This window comes from Rousettus aegyptiacus, unplaced genomic scaffold (genome assembly GCF_014176215.1).
Source record: "Rousettus aegyptiacus isolate mRouAeg1 unplaced genomic scaffold, mRouAeg1.p scaffold_m13_p_6, whole genome shotgun sequence".
Taxonomy (NCBI): domain Eukaryota; kingdom Metazoa; phylum Chordata; class Mammalia; order Chiroptera; family Pteropodidae; genus Rousettus; species Rousettus aegyptiacus.
Window position 1 is genome coordinate 41,162,820 of NW_023416309.1, and position 24,875 is coordinate 41,187,694.

General features: G+C 42.9%; 1 protein-coding gene across 3 annotated transcripts in view; it reads left to right on the top strand.

The window, feature by feature from the left end:
* Positions 1 to 24,875, top strand: part of WBP1L (WW domain binding protein 1 like) — a 57,440-nt gene that overhangs the window by 2,014 nt on the left and 30,551 nt on the right. Inside the window, exon 2 of one of the 3 annotated variants that reach the window (XM_036222184.1) lies at positions 4,544 to 4,633. The exons of 1 other annotated variant lie outside the window; for it this stretch is intronic. In XM_036222184.1, coding sequence (XP_036078077.1) covers positions 4,544 to 4,633 — 90 coding nt within the window. Of the gene's footprint in view, positions 1 to 4,543; positions 4,634 to 17,519; positions 18,133 to 24,875 lie in introns of those variants that run through there. One more of the 3 variants, XM_036222182.1, reaches the window with a different exon arrangement.

A 24,875-nucleotide genomic window follows, 5' to 3' on the forward strand; every position in this document is an offset into this window, starting at 1 on the left:
AAAATAATGGAACAAACTGTGGCTTTTCCTTTGCACCTATTTTCATAAGTATTTCTAAAAGCTGTTTCCAATAAACAATACATTATATTGCTGGAGGGTTGATTTAGGAAACTTGGAGCCTTTGGAGGTGGGTGCCCTGGCCTGGGGACTGCGTCATCCCAGTGGAGAGCAGTGGTGGGCTTCCGAGTCAATGGTGGGAAACACATCTGTTTCTTTAGCAAGAAGAAGGATGGCAAGCAGAGGTCCTTTACCACAAGTGCGAGCCTGGGAGGTGGGGAGAAGATGTGGGAGGGGATTTCAATGTTTGTTGATCACAGGCCATTTCCTTATCTATTCTTTGGCACTTCCAACACTTATTTTGGGAACAGGGTGGCTTTTGTACTTTGTTCCATTTGAATGGATGTGAGCATTGACCAGCAGCTATTATATGGTTACAGTTCCTGGAGAGAAGGGAAGGTTTCTGTAATGAGTAGTCTCCCTCTTTCTGTCCCCTGCCCCCATACACTTCCACCCTCAACTCATAGCCTTGTCTCTGTCAGAGAGTACTAATCTATAGCGAGATTTTTGTCTTGAATTTTGACTTTCGGAATGGTAGTTATTATATAATTATTAACTGAATCCACCGCAACTTAGTCAAGTTGGTTTTTTGGTTTGCTTTTTGTTGAAATCTGTAAAGAAAAAGAATTCACAGACTATTTTGGCATAGGATGTACTCATAGGTAGGTAGGTACTCAACTGTCCTTATTTTAACAAATGGTTTCCGGCTAACTCTGAATTGAGGACTCTCCGTACTCATTTCGTATTGAAATTATGGATACCTCATTGCATTTTTCTTCTTGAAATGGCTCTATCAAATACAACCTACACACACACACACACACACACACACACACACATATTTAATATTAGACATACATGTCATTAGGTGGCTTGCTTTCCTTCTTACTAGCTCTGCACTGGAACAGCCGCTTCTTGCCATCTTGGCCCAGGAGGGTTCATTACCTTTTCTGTAATTAGGATTTTAGACTTAACTCTCCTATTGGTTACTGCAACTGAGGTGTGTTTCTATGAATCCATAAGGAATAAAAAAAACAGTAATGTTGCCAAAGAGTAAGACCTTGGTATCTGTCTCTTCCAAATAAATTATGATTGAGATACATAGTTTCTTTCTATTCTGTCTATTATTTATCATAAAGTTTTAGTAGAAAAGTTTTTTTCCATGAAGGGACTCAGCCAGTGGCCTGGACACAAATCTCTAGAGATGCAGTCCTTACCTTTCCTCTGCCACAGTTAAAACTTGGAGTTGGATGAGACACTAGTTCCTGCTACTTTTTATAGCACATCCCTCAATTAAGTATACCCTTTGCTCCCCACCCCCACCTTTACTCACCTCCTTGTCCCAGCGGTCAAGCCAGAAGCCCTACTTCACTCTTCTTTCTTAAAAATGGCATTTCAGTGCAATCGCCATCGCTCCTTACAGAATACAGAATAACGGGACAGGAAACTTTTAGATTCTAATCCCCTCTCCCTCATTTCTCAGTCTGTTTTACACACTAGAGTGAGCAATTGTCAAAATTGATACCTTTCTGTTTCTGTAAATCCTTTCAGTAGAATTCAGCAAACATTTACTGGAAGTTCTGCTTTTTTGCAGCAGGCCGTAACTGTTGTAACTGTTATCGCATTGGGAACCCTCAGATGAGTAACAGAATCCCTGTCCTCAAGGAGCTGGTAATCTTGTAGGAAAGGCAGATAACACACCCAATGATTTGTAATCCAGAGGGCTCAATGTTGTAATGGAAATACAAACAAAGGCCAGTGGGAGCAACTGATTCTGCTAGGATCAGGGGAAGGTGGGGGTCTAGGGAAAGTTTCATGGAGGAAGAGGCATTCGGGCTGACTTTAAAGGTTGATGAGGATAAGTAGGTTATCTGTGAACCAGGAAGGTGAGGAAAGCCCATTGCCGCGTGAAAGCAAAAATGTAGCAAGCGTTTGGAGGTGGCATGTAGTCTGTGGCGGAAGCTTCGTGTGTGGGTGTGTTGAGGAATGTGAAAGTAGGTAAGACTTGAAAGATGGACTGTGGTTAGGTGGTAAGGAGGCCTTTTATCCGGTCATTGAAGCAGTGCCGTCCAGTAGAACTTTCTGTGTTGTCGTAAGTGATCAATATCTGCACCATTTATTTTTGTAGCCACTTAGCCACATGTGGCTGTCGAGCACTTGAAATGCAGCTGGGATGACAGGCACTGAATTTTTCATGACATTTAATTTTTTATGTCAACTTTTCGGAGATATAATTAACCTGTCAAAGGATTCACCCTTTGAAAGTGTGCATGAGTGGCTTTTTAGTAAATCACAAAATTGTGTGACCATCACCACTATCTAACTTCAGAACATTTTCGTCACCCCCAAAAGAAATGATATTGCCATTAGCAGGCCCTCCCCATTCTATCCCTTCCTCCCCCAGCCGCCTTCAACCACTAATCTATTTTCTGTCCCTGGATTTGCCTATTCTGGAATTGTATACTATGTGGTCCTTTGTGACAGGCTTCTTTCACTTAGCATAATGTTTTTAAGAGTCATCCTTGTTGATCGATCAGTATATCATTGTATGTATCAGTATTTCATTCATTTTTTTGGCCAATTAATATTCAGTTGTATAACACTGGAATTGCTGGGTCATATGGTAGTGCTTTGTGTAACCTTTTGAGAAACTGCCAGACTGTTTTCCAAAGTGGTATAATATTTAATTTTAATTAAATTAAATGATATAGCTACATGTGACTACTGACTACATATTAGAAGATGCAGATCTAACAGCTTTCTAGCATGGGGGTGGAGCATAGTCTCACATAGTAGTGATGTCATGAATGAGTTCTGGGGGCAGACCACCTAGCTTGAAACCTGACTCTTCCACTTACTATTCTTGAGCAAATAACTTAACCTCTTAGTGACTTACATACCTCATCTGTAAAATGGGAATAAAAATAGTGCACACTTTATGGGTTTGTTGTGAGGTGAAAAGACATAGTATATGTAAGACTCTTAGAATATATTTAATGGTATTAAATATAATGATATCACTACTATTATTGTTGGTGGTTCTTAGAGTGCATTGTGGTTGGTAAGGTGGTGTCAATTCCCAGACTGGGTTCAGAAACAGATTTGAGAGTGACTTCGTTGATTCTGTTCTCAATCAGTTTCAGTTTATTCCCTGTGATTTTTTAGCTATGTAGGTAACTTTTCGTGGTGAACCTATGTGTTTAGAGTAGTGATTCTCAGTTGAGAACAGTTTGCCTCTTCCAGAGGACATTTGTCACTGTCCTGAAACTTTTTTGGTTTGTTACAACTTGGGAATGCTGTTGGCATCTAGTGAGTGAAGGCCAAGAATGCTGCTAAACATCTATAAATCCTTTCAGTAGATTTCAGCAAACATTTACTGAAATGTTCACTCTTTGCAGCATCCCACAATGCTCAGGATAGTCTCCCACAGCAAGTCGTCGGGCCCCAAATGTGAGCAGTTCCAAGGTGGAGAAAGCCTGGCTTCTCACTGGTTCTTGCTCCTTATCACAGGGCTTGAGGTCAGCCTTCCTATGAGGAGAGAGCATAGCGTTATGAAGTGTAATTAAATGCTTTAACATTCAGAATCTTGATTACTCTCAGATTCGTTGATATATGTTACCAGTCAGTTCTTCTTTGTCAGCCAACATCAAACATTTTGAAAGGAAGCATATTTTTTTAGTTTGTGATTCAGTAAGCAGGTAAGCCTCCCTTAGTCACCCAATCTTGAACTTTCTTTCCCCTTGCTTTGGTTGCCCTTGTGGATTCCATTTGAAGAGTATGTTTGTTTTTGCCCAGTGAAATTGATGGCCAGTTACTTTATTTTCTCAGTATCCCCCGTGGTCCCATAATCAAACTGAACTGAGTCATGTTCTTAGAACTTTTTCCTTTCCCCATTCCAAGTCTTGGCTGTATTCTCACTTTGGCCTCATGAACGTTGGTTTGTTCTCACACACTCTCAGCCTGTAGAAACCATTAGGTGTTCTCAAGGTCACCACGGGGGAAGCTGGCTCTCTTGGACCTCCGGGAGTCTGTGTCTAGAGGAGAGCCTTCGCTTTCAGGCCCCAGGATATAGCTCACGGTGGATGTTGGGACACTAGCTGGCGACCCTTTATGGATACTGTGGTTATCTTAGATGGCTTCGGATTCAAAATTCCAACTGCCTTTTGAATTCCTGGCCATCCATTTGCCTGAGAGGTCCTCTTTCTTTCCTGCCTTAAATTGTCGGGACTAACTCATAAGGGACCAACCATCAGGATCCATGTGGTGCAGTGACATGGGTTCATTTCTTACCCCGTAACCCCAGTTATGGATATCACCAGGACCACCAATCCCACTACAACTGCAGAGACAGTAAGAGCAGCCACTGAGTGACAGGGAGCAATGGCCATCGGTCTTGATGACTTTTCTGCTTAATGGCATACAACAGACAGGCTGAGGCCTGGCTGTGGGCATCTCCTTTTTGGACCATCCTTTGTATTTCCACTAGATGGAGCAAAGTCTGGCCAAAGGACTGCATGCAATGTGGAAACCACAAACAAAGAAATACAAACAAATCCAGAACACTGCAGTATGGGAGGTAAGGAAAGGGAAAACAGATCTCATCCTATTGAATTCTGTCGCTTGATATAATTTTGGCTTTCCCAGTGTGGGAGTTAAAATAGGTCATCCTCCCAGACTTGTGGATAGCCAGTCTTTTAATGGCCCGGGTTTCTGGGATGCTCTCACTTAGGAAGCTACATTCCCATAGCTTTGATTTATTTACTTTTGGTTTTCTTCTTTCCATACTTTATTTTGTGGGAAAGCAGATAGCTGTGCGGGTTATCTTCTGTTCCTGTGACATCATCACCTTCAGAGGGTCACAGCTAAGTTTTGATTCATGAACTTAGGTGTTTTAAGGAATTTAAATTTGTTTTGGAAGAGCTAAAAGTGAATGTAAGACGTTGAAAGAATATTTGTGGCTGGGAAGGGCGGGACCTAGAGTGAAATTATAAAAACACGTCGTTTTGATTTTTCAGTATCGAGCAAGATAGATCTTATGTCACAACACTATTTTATTACACATTCTTGCAGATCAGAGGCCTGTGTTCATCAAGAAAATATTCGTGTGTTTAAAAATTCTACTTGCTTCTTCCTAAATTGTCGCCTCCTAAATTTTCTTCCTCATCTAAAATTCTACCCGATAGTTTTACTCCAGTTGTATTAAAAACCAAATGCAGAAACAAAAGAACCCACCGCTTCATTGATTGATCAGATCTAATTATTTTTCCCGCTTAGTGGTTTATTTGGGAGAGAAGGTTAGTATTTGGCTTTCTACACTGAGATGTTAGAGCTTTATAGCTCTTTGAAATTTGAATGTAGAGTTGAATAGCATGTAACGTGAGTTCATCATGTACACTTTTTTTTTTCCTTGAGTCCTTCGTCTTAAAATATACAAATCCTTTTGCTACATTTTCAGGGAGTGGGGAAGGCAGAAAACCTGCACCAGTCTGATTTGATACAAGGTCCACTCTGGCTCTTTCCATTTTCCTTCCTTAGACCTGATGGCTGCTTTTCTTTGAGCTTTAAGGTACCTTTTACCTTTTTCGTATCAGTTTTTTCCCCCTGGCTTTATTGAACTATAATAGACAATTAGTTGCTCATATTTTTTTATGTCAGTTTTTAATCACACAAAAATAACACATGCTCACAACAATGAGAAATAAAAAGAATACAAAAATGCCAAAGAGTCAAAAGTGAAAGCTTGTGGTTTGTGTATATTTTTGGTGGTTTTTCTGCTTATGCTGCTTATTTGTAGATGAAGTAATTCATATATATATATATAATTAACTCATATATAAATGTAAAATAAATAACTCATTTATAAATGTAAAATTGGTGCTAGGTGTAGGGTTTCTTACTTTCATCTGTTTTTAAAATAAAAACAGGGTAATTTATATGTAGCATTTTACAACATGCACTTTTAAAAATCTTAATAATATATTGTAGACTTCTTTTCATATAGCATTATATCTTTGATGTTTTTTAAATGCCTGTATGTTATTATTTTAGATCTTGCAGAGTAAACATTGTTGTACCTATTTCTTCATGCAGTTGTGCTAGATTCCTAGAAGTGGCCTTGGGGGTCGTGGGGTTATAGGGTATGTACATTTGAAATTTGGGGTTGATAGTGCCAAGTTGCCAATACAACAATGGTTTTTTTAGCTTACAGTCCCATCAGCAGGGTATGCAAGGGCTCATTTCTGCACACGTGTAAGCAGCATTTCTTGGCCTACATCCCGTCCTTATCCTTGAAGATATGCCTTCCTGGGAAATATTTTAATTTATTTCTTCAGAAGCCTATAGGTCTCTAATTTGCTTAACTTCTATTCTTCTCGTATGCAAACCCGATGCTCCCTTTGCTGTGGGGGAGGATTCACCCAAGGACAGTGAGGTCGTTGCTGGAGAAGGGTGGAAATGCCTGCCCAGGTGCTGAGGAAGTGGTTTGTGTTCCTGTAGAAGATGTCACACAGGTGGCCTGGAGCTGTTGGCCAATTGCCGTGCGGCTCACAAGTGTAATTGCATACCCAACTATCTACCCTTCCATGGTGGTCACTCCAGAAGAAGGAACACTTGGAGGTAGCATTGTTGAGAATATAGACTCTGGAGCCAGACTGCCTCCGTATAATCTTGGGCTAGTTAGTTAACTCAGTTTCTTCATCAATAAAATGGGATAACAGTGCCTAGTTTATAGGCTTATTGTGACAGTCGAGTGCCTGTATTGTAATTACTTGGTAAATTTTAAAATTAAAATTAAAATTAAAATTTTAGCTTTGGGAAACCTTTAAGGCTTCCTGATTCCCTGACTGACCTAAAATATGTTTCCATTGCAGGAATTTAAGAATATATTTTGATTAACTCCTAGTCCAAAAGGCATGTGAATTACTTTCCATATCGTCAGCTTTGGCAATCAGATGAGTGGTGTTTTCCCAGCAGTTGTTTTCATATAATAAAGTATGAAATTACTTATTCTTAAAGAGCCAGTAAGTTAGAATATAAATTATTATTCTGATTTGCACATCATCGTGGTGTCTTGAGTGAAGAGTGGGGGCTTACCACCAGGGAGGAAGCGTGGGAGCTGTGGTTTAGCGTCCATTCTGACCACAGTGCTAAACCACATGCAGATCTGTCTGCTCTTGAACACTGTGTCCTGTACTGAGGTGAGGCTCTCCCTGGGGCTTCTTGACGCCTGACCCCAGCTTGCGTTTGGTACTTCCTGTTCTGAGGTTTGGATGGTTTCTGAGACTTTTCTTTTTCTTTTTTTATGTAATAACAGCTTTATTGAGATATAAATTCATATACCATAAAAATCATCCTTTTAGAGTGTACAATTCAGTGTATTTTAATATATTGAAAGGGTTGGCCACTATCACTGCTCTCTGGTTTCAGAACATTTTCATCACACCAAGAAGAAATGCTGTCATTCTCCCACCCACCCACCCCGCAACCCTCCCTTCCCGGTCCTTGGCAACCGTTGATCTGCTTTCTGTCTCCATGTCTTTTCCCCTTCTGGACATTACACGTAAATGGTATTTTTTGACTGGCTTATTTCACTTAGCATAATGTTTTCAAGGTTCATCCATGTCGTAGCATGTGTTAGTACTTCATTTCTTTTTACGGCTGGTTAATATTCCATTGTATGGGTGTAACACATTTATCTATTCATCAATTGATGGACATTTGGGCTGTTACTGCTCTTGGACTATAATGAATTATGCTTCTGTGAACATTGGTATACAAGTTTTTGTGTGGACATATGTTTTTATTCTCTTGGGTATATACCTAGAAGTGAGATTGCTAGGCCATGTGGTCACTCTGTGTTTGGCTTTTGAGGAACTTCCAGCCTGTTTTCCATAGGAGCTTTATCATTTTACATCTCCACTAAAAATGCATGAGGACTTCAGTTTCTTCACATCCTCTCCAACACGCGTTGTCTTTTCCCTCATAACCAACCTTGTAGGTGTGGAGTAGTGTCTCGCTCTGGTTTTGATTTGCATTTCCCTGATAACTTGTGATGTTAAACATCTTTTCATGTCATTATTGGCCATTCGTACATCTTCTCTGGAGAAATGTCCATTCAATTTTTGCCCGTTTTAAAGTCCCTTATCAGACTGAAGGGAAAGGGCTTTCCCAGGGAACCCCAGTGCGTGACTGCCCAGGTGTTGGGGGAGAGATTTTCCTTTCAACTAGACCCTGCCAGGGCTCTGGCACTCTAGACTTGGCCTTGCTACCACCTATTCTCATGACCCTCGGCCAGTTACTTTACTTCTCTGAGCCTTCACTACCTGTGTCAGCATTGTCCAGAGACTGCCTGAGGCAGCCGTTTCTGTGATATGAGGCCCTTGTGGTCGGAGGAGTCTGTATCTTACAGATTCAGCTACAGTTAAGCCTCTGAAAACTCCCACAGTGAAGTCTTTTGAGTCTCTTGTCAGATCAGTGATTTGCAATTATTCTCTCCTGTTCTGTTTTTTCCTCCACTTTTTGATGATATCTTTTGAAGTACGACTGTTTTTAATTTAGACGAAGTCCAGTTTTATTTTATTTTTTTTTACCACTTAGCTTTTGGTGTTCCCTGTATCTTTTAAGGGCTCTATAAAGCTTAATATCACTTTGGGTCAAGAATGGACGTTATTTAGAATAGAATCCTTAATTTTTTTTTTTTTTATCGTGGAAAATTTTAAACATATACACAAATAAAGATAAAGAGATTTACCCTTATGTATCCATCACCAACTTCAGTACTTTATTGTCATGGCCAGTCTTGTTTTATCTATATCCGCTTTAACTTCCATTCATCTCCAGTGAAATTATTTTGACGTAAATTGCAGACTTTATATCATTTCAAGCATAAATTGTTCCATTTGAATCTCTAAGAAATAAAAGATTCTATTCCTCAAGATACCATCCTACCATATCACACTCTAAAAACCTGACAATAATTTTTTAATGTTGTAGGATAGGATCTTGCATGTGAGAATTTAAATTAGATCCAGGGGTAAAAATTTGAAAATTCAGCTAATGATGACAGTTCTTCAGTTTTCATAAGTAGTTAATCTTTGCTAAGTGTTCCACGACTTTAAAAAACATTCCTTCACAACGACACCTTTCAATCTGATATCAATAGTGCTCTTCCAACTGCAGCTTTCTGTTTTTCATATTCAGTGGTGGAGTTTTAATTATGGCAAACTCTTTTTTTTCCCTCCCCTTCAAAACTTTCTTTTGTCATTTTGTTTGGCACACATCCATTTTCAACCTCTGCCTAGTATATAAAGTGAAAGATTAACTTATGACTTTTGCCATCAATTTCTAGTGTAGAGAGAATATTTCGAAAAATCCTCTCTTTATCTGAGATTGCACAAATGTTCAGAGAAACCCGGAAAATGAGGAGACCTCATGAACATATTTTCTCCTCTTTTGGCTTTGCAGGGGCTGGAGCTGTGTGTCCCCATCCCATTCCTGGCTAACTATACCGGCCCTCACTCAGGATAGAGCATTGGAGGCTGCGCTGCTGAGGGAGGAATGGAACATAGAATGTGGAGGCTGAAAGACTGTAGAGATGATGATGCTATGAAAGAAAGCTCAGTAAGAAAGAGAGTCTGTGCTATTCAAAAATTGGAGATTTAGGCTTGAACAGGCTTCTTAACTGTGGGACTCTTTCAGGGGCTTAACTGTAGAGCCTTTGCATTATGAATCTCCAAAAGAGATGGCAGACTCCTTTGACCACGTGGGCCTCTTAGAGCAGAACTGGCTGGCTCCGGCTGTCTCCGGGCATTGCGGACAGAAGTAACAATTGAAGGCTCAGAAAGGTAAAGTAACTGGCCCAGGGTCACAGGAGTAGGTGGATGCAGGGTGGGTAAATTTCCTCAAGTGGAGATTCAAGTCCTGTACTGAGAGAGGGTCGGCGAGGGTGGTCCTGGCTATGTGCAGGAAAGAATTCACGTGTCCTCCAGAGTTAGAGTCAAAAGGAAAGTTTATTCAAGAAGGAAAAATGCTCCATAGATAGAGCATGGTCATCCTCTCAGAGGCAGAGAATGAGAGTGCCTGAGAGAGACCTCAGGTGTTCAAGGGATTCAGTTTAAAACTGTTTTCCTTTCTGGGGATGGGTTTGTAGCTTTAAGGCATGGAGAAGTTGTTGGTAATCTCAGCAGTAACCTTTCTGTAGGTTCCCCATTGTCTGGCAGTTGTCTGGCTGAGGGCTAATCAGCCAGGTTCCCGTGTCAGGCAGCACGTAGCAGGTTCTGAAAAGAACTTGATTTAATATTTTATTATCATGCCTCCTCGCTTTCAGCATGGCCATGTCTAGAGTACCAGAGTCCTGACAGGGTCTGGTTGAAAGGATAATGTCCCTCTGGGCAGTCACTCACTGGGGTTCCCTGGGAAGACTTCTGTCCCTTCAATCAGAAACCCTAACTCTTAGTCCTAGGTCATATTTTCAGAGCTTCAGTAGACTTGTCTGATGAGTGGGGATAATAATAACTGCCTAACCCTGTCTCTCATTGAGGTAAGGAACAACTGAAATGTCTATGAAAGTAGTTTGTAAGCCTCGAGTTCTCTGCAAAGGTTGATGATTTATTGTCTCTCACTGGTTAGCACCACCTTTTTTTGCAATATTGAGCACACCTTGCCCAGAATGTGCATCTTGAGCAAAGCGAAAGACCGGAACAATAGGTATAAGTACAAAGATACTGGCAGCTGCCAATTTTTTTCAGGGAGGGACAGTGGGTTATGCTGACTTTCCTTCTTGCTGTGATGGGTATGTTTTCTCAAAGTCACTTCCAGTTTTTTCCTCCTAAGCCTTGGGCTTAAATGCCCACTTCTGCTTTGCTCTCTGGTGATTTTTTTCATGATTTGGACTCCGGGTCCAGGTGTTTTTGAGGTAGGTTTACTTACTGCTGTCCTGTGTTGCCTCATACTCTGTGCCCTGGGAGGGGGTGAACACAGAATTCAGGTGTGGCCTGTGGCTGAGTATTATATAAAAGGCCCAGAATCTCCTGCATCGGAATTATACCCTCTCTAGTTTCACCACGTTTAGTCATCGTTTTACTTGGGGTGTGGATGTGTGTTGTTCCAGAAGTTTTCACACTCCCTACAATTTATGGGAGGGATAAGTGGAATGTTTTCTGGTGTTTTTCACCATGAAATCTTAGACCTGGAGTACATTTGGTTATCACATAGCCTAAGGAGGGAGGAGGTAATGTTTGATTTACATAAGATCCAGGAAATGAGGGAAGGAAGGTGTGGTTCCAGGAGCTGTATTTCCAACTAGACCTTACTAAATTTCACAGTCCTTCATGTAAAAAAGGCAACTTCCAAGTGTTGCTAATGGAGTTATCTGGTGAATGGGAGACAAAACCAGGCTCAGCTTCATCCCATTCGAAAAACAAATGTTGGGTTAGATCATGTCCCAGCTCTACTTTGAGGAAGGGACTTTTGCTTTTGAGATGTCTCAAGTACCTTAAATTCCTCAGCTGAGAAATTAGAGACACACAGATAATGAGACCCACAGAGGGTTTTCCAGTTCCTGCACCAGACCTCATGAGCTCTGCACAATCTCCAGATGCTCTTCTGATCTCAGCTGTTTATCAGGTTTCTGTGGCCAGGAAAATGTCACCCACACTAGTGTTTGGGGATTCAGCTATATTACCTTCGTTTTTACAATCTTCTCTTTAGTCATGTAACAATAATTTCTTGAGGGCCTGTTTGTGCAAGGCATTGCTTGGTATTGTGAGGGACACAGAAGCAAAAGTTATGCATCTTGCCCTTAAGTTGCTTGAACTTTAGGAGAGAGGCCTGAGAATAAGTAACTTTGCTGAGTTTGTGAGCACAGAGAAGAGTGAGTGGATTGTCCTATAAAAGCACAGCCAAGGTGATCTCTCTCTGGACAAGGTGAATGATTGCCCTTATGATTTTACACCCAGAGGGCTTAGAGCTGTTTCCAGGGACTCGGAGTTGAGATGCCTTTAATAAAATGACTTTGATATTAGCCATTTCTGTGCACCTGCCACCACTGTACTCACATTCCCACCTAAAGTGGACCATGTCTCTTATTCTTGCCCAAAGTTTCAATAAAAGTAAAAGATGAAATCAGATTTAGTGGAGGCCGTGGAGACTTAAGTTTCCAAGTGGACTTCTCTTTGCAACTCACATCTGAGTGTATATCATGTAGTTAGCATGACATATGTCCCTCCTTTTGTTCTTATTTCCATCTTTGGTTTAGAGAGAGGTTCAGCAGGAGACATGAAATGTGTCTGGGGACAGCTCTGAGCTGTGTGGCTCGCTGATTTTCGTGTAATTCTTGGCCGTTTGCCAGTTTGGTTGAGGTAGAACTGTTTCTAGGGCAGGAAAAATGAACCTTGCATTTTGGTACAAAAACAAACAAGGCTGCTGTTGTACTTGATAAAGCCAAAGCTGCAGATCCAGCGACAGCCCATTAACCATCAGTGACAGCCTCCTGTCAGTGGTGAGTTTCAGAGACCCCTCGATTCTCTGGAGAGGGCAGCAATTGTCAGTCCGTGAAGGTAATTAATATTGTGGAGTCATTGATTGTCATCACAAAAGGGTTTTCTTGTTCAGGGGCAGAGAAAAAAAGAGGCAGAAACCTTAGGAAGCTGTTGTAAACCAGTTTCGGCTACTTTATTTCTTTAAAAGACTGAGGCTATACCATTGACATGGTATCTTCCTTCCATCTCTCCTACCCGCCAGCGCGGAACTAAATCAACTCTGAGATTTATCATATTTTAGTAGTAAATATAATGAAACGAGCAAAAAGAGAGCCTAAGACACTTAGTGAAGTAGAAATTCCTCGGCACTGCCTTAGTCATTAGAAAAAAAATACGCTGGTCGGAGGTATTTGGTAAAAACAAACATACGTAGGGCCCCACTACATTCTACGTCCAGCTGATCTTCGCTTCATCTTCTGCCTTTCTCAGATGTGCCATGTGTCCTTGTTTTCACGATTTGGCCTTGCCTAGTGTACGCGTCTTCCCACCCAAACCCCGTGTGTTATTTTGGCACTTAGCCCTTAATACAGTTTTTTTGGCCATTCTCTCCCAGCGGCTCCCTTCTTTGACCTCGTCTTGCGCTTACGTCGCTGCTCCTCCCCAGCATTTATCATGGAACGCTTGTGTTTGTCTCTGTCTGGTATGTTTTTTCCCTAGCTGGGTAATTAAATAAACGAATCCTCCAGGGCAAGACAGATTTGTCCAGTAGTCCACCCTTCTTATCCCCACGGTGTATCCTGGTTAGCTGGATGTGAATAACAGATCACAAAAGAGGGGGAAGTGACTATTAAGATATTGGAATACTGTCCCCATTGTGTGTTCAAGCCGTTTTGGAGCCACACAGGCCTGGTTGCAATGCTTGCTGCACTGTCTCTAGGTGTGTGTCCTTGAATGAGTTACTAGCTTCACCGAGGCTCACAGGCTCACGCTTTTCATCTATTGAATGTTATGTATCAACATATGTTAGGGTCTTACTTCTCTGAATTGTATCCTTTGAGATGTTTAGCAAGTTATTACATACTGCGTTTCAGAACTGTGTGGAAGACGCAGTAGTAGGAAAGCTTCCACAGGTTTTCGTTTGTTTGTTTGTTTCTTTTAGTGGATAAGTTGTAGAAGAAATAAGCCCTGTGAGTTGTAGAGCTCCTTGTCCTGCTCAGAAACCAGGAGCTGTGGGTTTTCTTGCCTCGGCAGGCCTGCTACACGTCTGCTTTTGTCTAGCCCCAAGACACAGATAAGCTAGTATTGTTGGCTCCTGGCAGCTAAGCAATCCTTAGCATTTCTATTTGGTAGAGTTTTGCAGATCTTTGTTCTAGGTTTGAAATTCTTCCCGTGGCATTCCCCAAAATAATTACTCCAGAATCCTTTTATCAATGCTCAGCCTCACAGTCATGATGTGAAGATGTTTGGCTTGACTTTTATTGTGGCACTCACATTGCTTTGAGGTTTGATTTAGTATTTACATCTTTTTTTATTTTTTTAATCAGAACTCTAGGGCTTTTAAATGTGCCTGTGCCCAGCCTGAGAAAAATAAGTCAGGTCTCTTGCCTTACCTTAGATGTTCTCATATCTGCCTAGCAGTTTCTACAAAAGCACCTAGAAATAAAATAGCCTTAGGTATGGAAATTGTCTCCTACCCTAGAAGCCTGGAAGTTGCTGTCCTGTTATGATAAAACCCTCTTTTTTTCTGATTCCTTGATTTCGAAATTAGAATCCCGAGTCCCTTGCCCCTACCTTCCTTCAGCCCTAGCCAGCCTGACATCCAGGGCATGGGAAGATCTGCTCCAGCTTGCTCATTGTTTGGGGACCAGCTGTGTACTGGGAACAGATGAGATCTTCAGGGCTTTCTCAGTCATTTCCCTCACAGAACTCAGGCTGCAAAGTAGTTCAGAATGGGAGTTCTGGGGCCCAAGGGCCCTGAGTCCACACTCCGACCACCACTGTCAGATCCAGTATAACTGTAGTCTCATAAGCAAGATTCTGGGGCACTGACCAGGTGCATGCATGTCTGCTCAATGTTCAGCTGATCCTCTATTCTGGTTTTTGTCTTATTAGTAACTTCTGATCTACTTTGATGACTCCTGTATAAAGGAAAAGGTCTTTGGAGCAAGAGACTTCATTCAAATCCTTATTCTGCCACGGCAGGCTGTGCTACCTTGGGCAGTGTCTCCACATGCCTCAGTTTCTACAACTGAACAATAGGAATAATAGTACCTATGTCGTGGGGGTTAAATGGAGTTCAGATGTTGGTTAAATGGAGTTCCTAGCACAGAGTCAGTGCTGAACAAATAACAATCTCTCCCCACCTCCGTCTCATAATTTAAAAATTATAAATGCATAGGCTGCTTAGAAAAATGTTGCCAGAAGTTTCTTAAATTAGCTATAGTGAGAGAATAAATGCTGCTAGCCATGAAAGTATATGTTGTTGCAGTATGTCGTCTTAAATAATAAGTTAGTCTGAATCCAAAGCATTGCTGTGTTCGGGGAGACAGTGAACTGGGGAGGAGGAGACTAGGTCAGTGGAATGATGTCTCAGACACTGCTCGAGGCCATAAACAGTTGTTAAACTACAGCATTTTGATAACATAATCTTGCCTAATTCTGGTTTAGTGTGACGCTTCCTTTTTTTTTTTTTTTTAAATTGGTGCATTCATCGTCGATTTAATTCTGCATTAGCAGGCAGATGACTACAATTATGTGAAGAAGGATTTAACTTACCTTTGAGCCTGGATCACTCACATAAAAGAACCCTTTTTTTCCAGACTGGCAGAAATTGCCAGTGATCATCTTGCGCCTTAAAATCCCAAAGCTGACTACTTTGTCACTGGGTTGTGGTAACATCTGCAGGGAGGACATGGCAAAAAGTGAAGTTGCTTTCCTGGTAATGCCTTCATTTGCCAATTCAGCCTCTTTTTCTCCCCCCCCCCACCCCCGCCTCCCCATCTCAGTGCTTACTGTGGGTTGGTCAGCAAGGGGCCGGGGCAAGAAGTAGATTAGTATAAAGAAGCCATTATCAGCAATCACTTTGTTAGAGTATATAATATTGTGCTAGCTGTAATGCTTTAGGTTTAGTGCTTCTTTGCACACTGGAATTTATAATCTCTTACGAAGAAAAAATATAAAAATGCTAATTAGAAACATTGTCTTAGTAGCATCCATAAAAGGATGACTCATTAGGGGGAAATCAGGAAGTCTATGATGTCATTTCAATGATTTAGGTTGAATTTTTATGAAATTATTTTCGGATTTCTAGTAATTTTGTCGAGAGTCTACTTATTGAGAGATCACTACTGATGAATATTGTTTAGAAATGGGGAATTTTTCCAGAGCTCTTCATAGCAAGGATTCTTGAGTATTTTGTTCATGTCAGTATCCACAGTGCCTATAACAACGAGTGCCTGCACTCTATGGGTGTTCTGTAGGTGTGGAACGCTCAAATAGATCCACTCACGCCGTGGTACTCTCTGGAGAACTCCAGATGCCACTCTTCCTTGTTAGCAAGTAGGTTTGGATCAGAGTTGACCATGAAGGGTCGAGGGTGCCTTTTCCTCCAGTTTGGCTGTCAAAGGTAAAAATGGTACACGTGTTTTGTGGCGATCAGAGGTTGCCAGAGAACTGAGGAAATAAAAGGGGAGAGTGCTGAAAACAGCTGTGTCTCGATGTCCAGGCAGGCCCATCTGGCAGTTTGGCCTGCAGGTGACAGTGGTAGCAAGACACCACGTAGACTGCTTCACCGTGTCTTGAGAATACATGTTTGCCGAAGAATGGCTCCCTGCCCCCCAGACACCTGCAGCAGCAGAACCACTTCTCTCTACATACTCCTCTCTCCTCTTCTCCATAGCAATGGGGCTGAGGCTCATTCTTTTTGTGAGCCTCAAGGAAATGGCTCAGCTGGCTTGGCTCATTCATTTCCTTTTGGGAAAGTCGATGTGACCTTGACCGTCAGTGGGAGACCTGCAGCAAGCACATTGTGTGTGTCTGGCTGGAGTCACTAATGATTGAGAAGTACTTCTGGCAACTTGCCATGCTGTAAATAAATGTTGGGTACTGCTAATTTATTGTCCGTGGTGGTGGTGGTGGTATGATAGATACTAATTTGCAAGAATCATTTCTGATTTACCTGGGTCATGCCCAAGCACAGTGCTGCTCCCATGGAGGCCCTTGATAAAAATCACTGAAAGACAATTGTTGCAGAAAATAGAAAAATGAGATATACTTGCTTTGAGCTATGGAAAATATACTTAGTTTGCAGCTTAAGAAGTTAGTAGACGGTAACTTGGGATTTATAAAGTCCTCTGAAGATTGTTCTCCTTGAGGAAAGTCATTTTTACGACTCCAAATCCAAACACAGGCCTTTTGTCCGTTGCTAGTGTCTTTGTTAGAGGATTGTGGGTTTGCTGTGACCTGCCGTTTCGGAAACAGTGGCCAGATGAGAGCTGGCTTATACCACTGAATAGGAAAAGTCAGATCAGGACACCAACCCCAGAGCCTTTGCTACCTGGGCACAGCTTGCGGTTAGAGAGCCATTTTCTCCATAAGCTGAGCTTAGGAAGAAAGCATGACAAACCTAAGGCGGTGAACTTTTCAGAAGCAAGGCAGAGTTTAAATATAGATGCTATGCTTTACCGGCAACTTTGGAGGCTGCGGTGGGACTTTTTGTACCTTTTATAAGACAAGTGAGGAAAGATGTTGGCACCTGTACGTGTCCAATTTGTTTATGAAACATAAACTCTCCTGTAGAAGCGAGGGCTCACGAGGTCAGCGTCCAAGGTAGCGTGTCCTACCTTAGCTGGGGAAGAGGTGACTCTCCACCTGTCTGCGAATTGCCTCAATCCCTAGAGAAAGCTGAGACAGCCTGGCTTAAAGCACTGTTTATTGAGCACTGACTGGCGGGGGGTGGGGGGGTATGTGGGGGGGAGAAGTTCTTTGAAACCGACAGTCACTGTGGGCTTGATTTTCTTTCCCAAGAGGGAGAAACAACACCTTGGGGGCTATAGTGTCCAGTCCTTGTTCAGAGAAATGTAGCTCTTTTCTGCTTTAGAGCCTTGATGGATGTATACCCGAGCCTGCTCAGAGCTGAGTGGAACTGATGGGAATGGGGGCCGCCTCTGTCCTCCATTGCAGGCTCCAGCTTTAGGTGAGTCCAGGGCTGGCCATCGTGGGTTTGCAGCACATCCTTCTCAATATTCCACAGCAGCTGTCTGGAGTTTTTTCTGCTGTGCCTGAACTGATGTCATTTCCCCCTTGGCAGACAGCTTCGGCTTTGCTGCGTCTGAGATATGTCACGAGAAGGTGGGGGTGGGTCGGAGCCCGGCAGGAGGAGTAGCGAGGAGAGCAGGAGGGAGAGTGCCTGCTTGGTCCCAGGACTCTGTTTACTGTGTCTGCTTTGCTAAGGAAGGCAGCTTAACTGGGACCTTGGAGCACGCAGGCCCCCCCAGGGGAAATGCTCATTCTGAGACTTTAACTTTTCCAAGCCCTTTGTTGCAAACGTTAGTGTGGACGATGCTCTTGCAGGATGCCTTTCCTTTTGGGTCTTAGACAGGTAATTGAACTGGTTGTACGTGGATCGGGTGGGGAAGGGAAGAAGGGTGGGAGCTTGTGTATGGTACTACTGCTTTGGGTGGAGGGAACCTTTTAGAAAATGTCTCGCAGGCCAGCTCCCATACAGAAATTTCCAGTCTCCTCTTGTTTGCTAGTTGCTCCTTACTTCCAGAGCCACCATATTCTTAACCCCCTACATCCCTGAGGTCTCTATGGGACTGTCCTTTCTGATTTTCCATAAAACACCATAAAGCTATTTCCAGAGCTTTCTGGAGGAAACAGTTGAGGGGGGAGGTGGGGGAGGGTGAGAGGCAGAGTGGGTTTCTTGATCAAAACCCTTTTTATTCCTTCTCCATTTTGATTTGGCTAGTTAGTAGAGATTTTTTTTTCACAGTCTTCTGGTTCTAAAGAGATTCTAAGTGGGGAGAGGGGGGTTCTTTTAAAGGGAAAGGCTCCCAAAGTCTTTTGCTTTTTAAGCATGTGGTCAGGGCTATATGGCTGACAGACGTCCTGGACACCTCAGGGGGATAGGGGTGGGATTGACCACATTTTGGCCTTGCTGACCGATCTTTCAAAGCCAGTAGACCCCTGTGGCTGAGACTTGATTGCTTTTCAAGCCACCGTTTGAAGTAGACACACTAGTGTGGGACGAGAAAACAGTAGCGAGTGACCGACCAACTGCTGTCTGCTACGGACGGACGCAGCTGTTGCCAACTGTTTGTGCCAGGGCTTCTGAGAGTTGGCCGTCCCCACCCCCTCTTTGGTCTGAAAGGCTTGTCTGTATCGGAATGCGTAACTGTAACCAGCAGCGGCTGTGCAAGGGGTTGGGGAGGGACACACACCCTCTGCTGCCTGTTCCTGGGTGAGGAAAAGTCACAGATGAGATCAAACCTTAGAGAGCTGCTGCTAGGGAATGCTGGTTTGATTTCTCGGAAAAGTGCTAGGTGAGCAAATCTTTCTGGGGTTGCCTGAAATTCTTTAAAAGTAAGCTTCTCTGAAAAGCTCCACACATTGCTTTACTGCTCCGGTTAATCTTCATTGTTCTTTTTATGCAGAGCGGGGGCTCCATTTGAGCATTTCCTCTGTCGCTCAAGAAAGGCTGTCCTTTTAATCTGTGGGCAGATGAGCCCTGGAAAGGATTTTGAGCAGCATTGGAAATAGTATGGTTGAAGGATCCCGTGCTTTGTCAGATGGCAGAGGAGAGTGCCTGATACAGTGGAAAGAGCAGGGCTTGGGGAGCCAAAACTACCTGCACCCATATTCTGGCTCCCCCAGGGTCTTGAGCAGGCCACCTAACTAACTGCTCTGAACCTCATCTTTGAAATGGAAATGATAAGACCTACTCAGTTATCAGGAGGATTTCACAAAAGAACGTATTTAAAATAGCACCTTGGCTGGCTGAGAGTAGGCCTGTAGTAAAAATATAGCTGTTATGCCCACATTCCTAAAGGGTGCAAGACTGCAGGGGTACAGGAAACTGGAAGCTAGAGGGATGGCCTCCTTTTCAGAGTTGGAGGGTGTCGTGGGCAGGAGCCCCTGCACCTGTCCTCTGGTGGGTGACTACCATTGTGCCTTGACTGCGAGTTGGGAGGCTGTCGCTTACTGTACAAATACACTATTAATATCCTGTATTGGGGAGGGCCTGTGGTTTAGTAACCTCTGCTCCGTTATGTGAGAGGAGGGTTGGTCGTGGGGGTCAACTCAGAGGATCAGCAGTACGTGAACCTTTAGCTCATTTTTCCGAACAGTTTCCTGGTAGAAGGCTGAACTAGAGGACCTAAGTGTCTGTGATTCAAGCTTTGCATTTAAAAACCATTGAGTATTTTGGTCACATGATTTTGTATATTTCTAGCATTTCTGTGGCTTCCAGTGTATCTAACTTATGTTCTTTATTGGACCTATTTAGCCTGCCTTCTAAAGGTTACTTGGTGAGGATTCTGTTTTTTTAAAAAATGGCACAAAAATATATGCTATTAGTGTTTATCATATGTGTTTTATATATATAGTGTTTATAATATGTGTTTTATAAATTTTTTCCCTCTTAATTCACATAATTAACAGTTGTGCTTTATATGGTAGTGGGATTCTGTTTCTATAGAAGCTCAAGCAGAGGACTACAGAAGTTAAGGCACTTTCCCAAAGTTGCTCAGCTAGTTAGGGAAATGGTAGTTGAAGTGTTTTTTTGTTTGTTTGTTTTTAACCTTGGTCTTTTGATTAAAAAGCCTGAAGATTCCCTCACTACCTAAACTGTTTTGCCCAATATCTGTGAGAGTGGAATAGTTCAATGTGTTTTTCCAGTTGGGGTGTATTTTCTGAAGGTTGTTCCTAGGTGGCCCAGGGACCAGATAAGACATTACTTGTCTGTGAACATTTGCATTTTACCCTGTGAAGACTGTCACGCAGGCACCATCTACTGAATAATGCCACTGTACGGAGATTTTGAATGCTTAATGAATGTGGGCCTGGCACAAAGGATGAAAAGACAAATAAATCTTTACTTCCTGGGAGCTCACACTCTAATGCTGGAGTTCTCAAAATGCATACAAATCACCTGGGAGTGAGGCTTATTAAAATGTAAATTAAGTAAATGTTGGGCCTGGGGTCCAGGAATATCCATTTCTATGAAGTTCCCCAGGTGGTTCTGACTTAGTTTCTGGTCTCACGTTGAGAGACTCACCACCCCCACTGCCTTTTGTTGCAAGGAAATAATAATTACATGACAATGGTGAGACTAGCTGAGGAATCCCCGGGGACTAGGACTGCCGAGGGTAGGATGGCAAGTAAATCAGGTTGGGGGAGGGGAGGTGGCATAGAAGGCTTTCATGAGAAGGTGATATCTGATCTGAATCTTAAAGGATGAGTAGGAGATTACCAGACATGTGAGCTGGGGGAAGAGCATTCTAGATGGATCAGGTTGGGAGGGTTTTTGTTTTCTCCTGTGAATGAGAAAGGAAACTGTCGTCTGTGAATGTTGGTGTTAGGCCTTAGCTCACCAAGTATTGGTGTCCTTTATCACTCAGAGAAGGAGGAATTCTTAGGGCCCTTCGGTCTAATGAATTGGCATGAATCAGTGTCTGTAAAGGGCAGATAGACGTGTAGTTTCCAGTGAAGTGTCGTAACTGTCCTTTGCATTAAAGAACTAATACAGACTTGACCAAGAAATAGTCTTTTACTTAAAGGAACTAAAGTTCAGAAGAGAGTCAACTGCTGAACTTTTTGGGAATGGCACCATGTACCAGATTTTAGGTAAAACACAATTGAGCATGCTGTTCCTTTATTATCTGGCAAGATCAGAAAATGAGTTTCCTGGTTAAGAGAGAATCTATCATGTATACCTAACAGATGGATTACTGATTTCCAGAGAACACGATGGCAATAGAATGTTCTTCTGCTGATTTGAATGAATTCAATTTCCCGTTTGATTCAGAAGTCATCGATTTTGTAATGCTAGAGGATTCTTATGACCAACACTATCTGGAAAGTATTGTGCACCTATTCTGTTCAAGGCATGTTGTGGATACACAGAGGTATAAATCCTCCCTCTGCCCTCAAAGGGTTTACAGTGAGGTGGGGGATGCAGAACAAGTACACAGGCAATGGAACATTTGCAGGTGGTCCTGAGTGATGTTAGAGGGAATCAGAGCGCTGCAGGAATTCAGCGGAGCGAAGAGATGGCTTTCTGCAGGTGGCCCTTTCCAGAGTCCAGTAGTCTCAGTTGTTGCACTGTGGGTGTGTGGAAAGGCCAGTTGATGATAAGTTTCAGTCTATGAAGACAGTAATTTATATCTTGCACCTTGGAATGTTGCTTTCTCTGTGGGAGGGGCCCACTTGTTCCTTAAGTTGTCCTCACACGATAAAGTAAGATGATCCCTGATACTGGAAATGAGTAGTCTCCAACAAAACTGGGGTGGATCTGGGACCCTCTTGGGCATTTTGCCCTTGCCACCTTAGAATTTGTCATGGATAGGGACATAAGGGACTAACTCCTGGCCCAAGGAGCTGTTTGCATTCTTGATAGGGGGAGCTGGTACCTACAGGACCTTGATAGGCCTGATGCTGGATGTCAGGGCAACCAGAATGTTGAACCTCAGTTACTCCCTGGGCATAGTAAGAGATCTTAGGGTCTTACAAGGACAACACTGAAAATGCTATGGTGATAGCCAGCCTGAAGCCACAAGGTGGGAACCATAACTAGAGAAAGGGAAGAGGGAATTTGCCGACTTTTAATTGAACCCCTAAACTGCTGAATATTAGCCAACATTTACATGAGACTTTTATTATTTCATCACAACAGCCACCCATGAGGTAGGGAGTCTTATCTCCTTTTTACTGTGAGGAAACTGAAACTCAACAAGTTGTCTGTTCAGAATCACACAGGGAATGTATGACCCTGGTGGCTCCGGGGCCAGGTCTTCTCAGTGTTTTCCTGCTCATGTATAGCACTCTGGTATGGTACCTACATCAGAGGCTGCTGCCAGACCTCCTACGTGCGCTCTGCCTTGCAGAGGGCTAGGTGTTGGCTTCCAGTCACGATTACCCTCCTGTGTGTGCTTAGCCTCTCTCTCCAAGTTCAGGACAAATTAAGCAAGACCCTTCATGGAGGAGAACTGGCTGTGTATAATGCAGCACACACCAGGGTGACACTGTTTATACTACCTGAGACTGAAGCCACACTGCTTATTGGAACTGGTTTGTAAAAATCTTGCGACAGCGCCATAAAACACCTCTTTTCCCCACTGTCCCCTAAAGGTGAGAAAGGGTGGTTGTTATCTAAGCCCTTTCAGGTGAATTTTTAAACTGCCAACCATCTCTGTTGCAAGAAGCTGCTTTTTTTTAGAGGAATGTAGCTTGTTTTTCATCACATTCCTGTTATCAAAGCAAAGAGAAACCAGTAGACTGCCCAGTAATTTAGTGGAAAAGAAGATTCTATGTGCTGATTTTGAAACTTTTATCCAGGATGGAGCCAAAGAAAACATTCACTTCCTCCAGTGACATCCCATGAGTTTGATCCACCCCCTCCCACCCCTTTTCCTTGAAGAGGTAAATTTTAGTTCAGAAAAACAGAATAATGTTAGGCTACTTAAAAAACTGGGCTGTTTACTTGAAACGAATAATAAAATAAAATAAAATGCTTTAAAAAACTGGGTTATAAAATTCCTTCTCCTGCCCCACCTAACTCCCTACCAGCCAGATACTAGTTTCTTAACTCCCCCGGCACTTCTTGACTTTGTGCTAATTTGTAGTTGAAACAGCCCTGCAGGTTGACTTGCTTTAGCTATTTCTGTGCCCCTCTGTAGCCGCTACTTCTCTGGGCAGGACTCAACTGGACTTGAACCCTAGACCTCACAAGAGCCCTCTGTTGCTGGCTGCTAGAGGTGGCGATTCAACCTGAGGTGATTTGCTTGACCTCTCTTGTTCTTTTAGCTGAAACAGAGAGGCGGAACGAACAGTGGTGGAAACCAGTATGCATTTCAGGAGAGAGAGACTGGCTTTGAGAATGGCTAGCGTGTGAGACAGTGACTGCTCTTCCTGAAAGTGGCTTAGGGTTTGCTGGAACTGCGTCACACATGACATTGGTTCCCTTGGGCAGTGCGTTGAGGAGGCCAGAATGCTTATTATTGTTTGGTTCTCTTGCTTAACACATCTTCTCAGGAGCTTCCACTGATCTGTGACACATGATTTTATTCTTGGTTTCAAATACTGCCCAACTTATCGGGTAGTTTTTCATCAAGTGTTTAGAAATCCCTGGTTACCCACCAGACAGTGAGATGAATACCTGTGACTTCCCACTCCTCCGGGCGTGGCTCTAGAGTATGGTGGGGGAGGTCCAGGATAGCCTGGGGCAGGCTGCCAACAAAAATAGAATGTGCAATCACTCCCCGTCTCTGGGTGTAGTTCCAAACTTATGGGCCAGGCTCCGATCTTCCTGGTTTACTGTAAACCTGTCATGACCAGAGAGCCATAAGTAGGTCTCTCAGTGGTCATGCAAAATCACATCACTACAGCCTCTTCCTATTGCTTTTAGGATCCCTTCTTGTATCTTGTAGCTAAGAAGCACAGGGAACATAGGGCAAGACTAGCTTTTGGGGTTATTTGATGGTCAGTCACCAGGAACAGTACTTTCTGAAGGTTTTTTGCACATCTGATCCTTTGCTAGGGTAGGTGCACTTGAGAGGTCGACATGAGTCCTGTTTTGGGAGAATTTACAGAGTAGTTGGCGAGCCCAAGAGGCAACAAGGCCTGTTATTAAACAGGCAACAAGACCGAATGGAACATGATTCTGCACTAAACTGTGTGGTACAATTTGATGGGAACGGTGATTCTAAACTAGGGGCAGTTGTGCCCCTGTCTCTAGGGGACGTTGGGTAATGTTTGGACATAGTTGGTTGTCAGAACTAGCAGGGTGGGGTGTTGTGTCTGGCACCTATCGTGTAAAGCCAGGGATGCTGCTAATAAACATCCTACAGTGTGCAGGACAGATGTCACAATAGAGAGTGATCTGGCTCCAAACGTCGGTGGTGCCAAGGTGGAGAAACTCTGGGCCAGAAGCTACTGATCTGTGGTGCAGTCCACTCTGCTTAGCAAGCAGTCATAGAAGTCACAGGCCTCAGAGAAGGTGGAATGTTTTGATAAAGGGGAAAGAGGTGTACTTGTTTTTTTTTTCTGCTGCATTCTAAGCATTACGTATTAGTTACCTACCCACAGATTTAGAATGGTGACATCTTGGTCACCCTAATCAGCAAG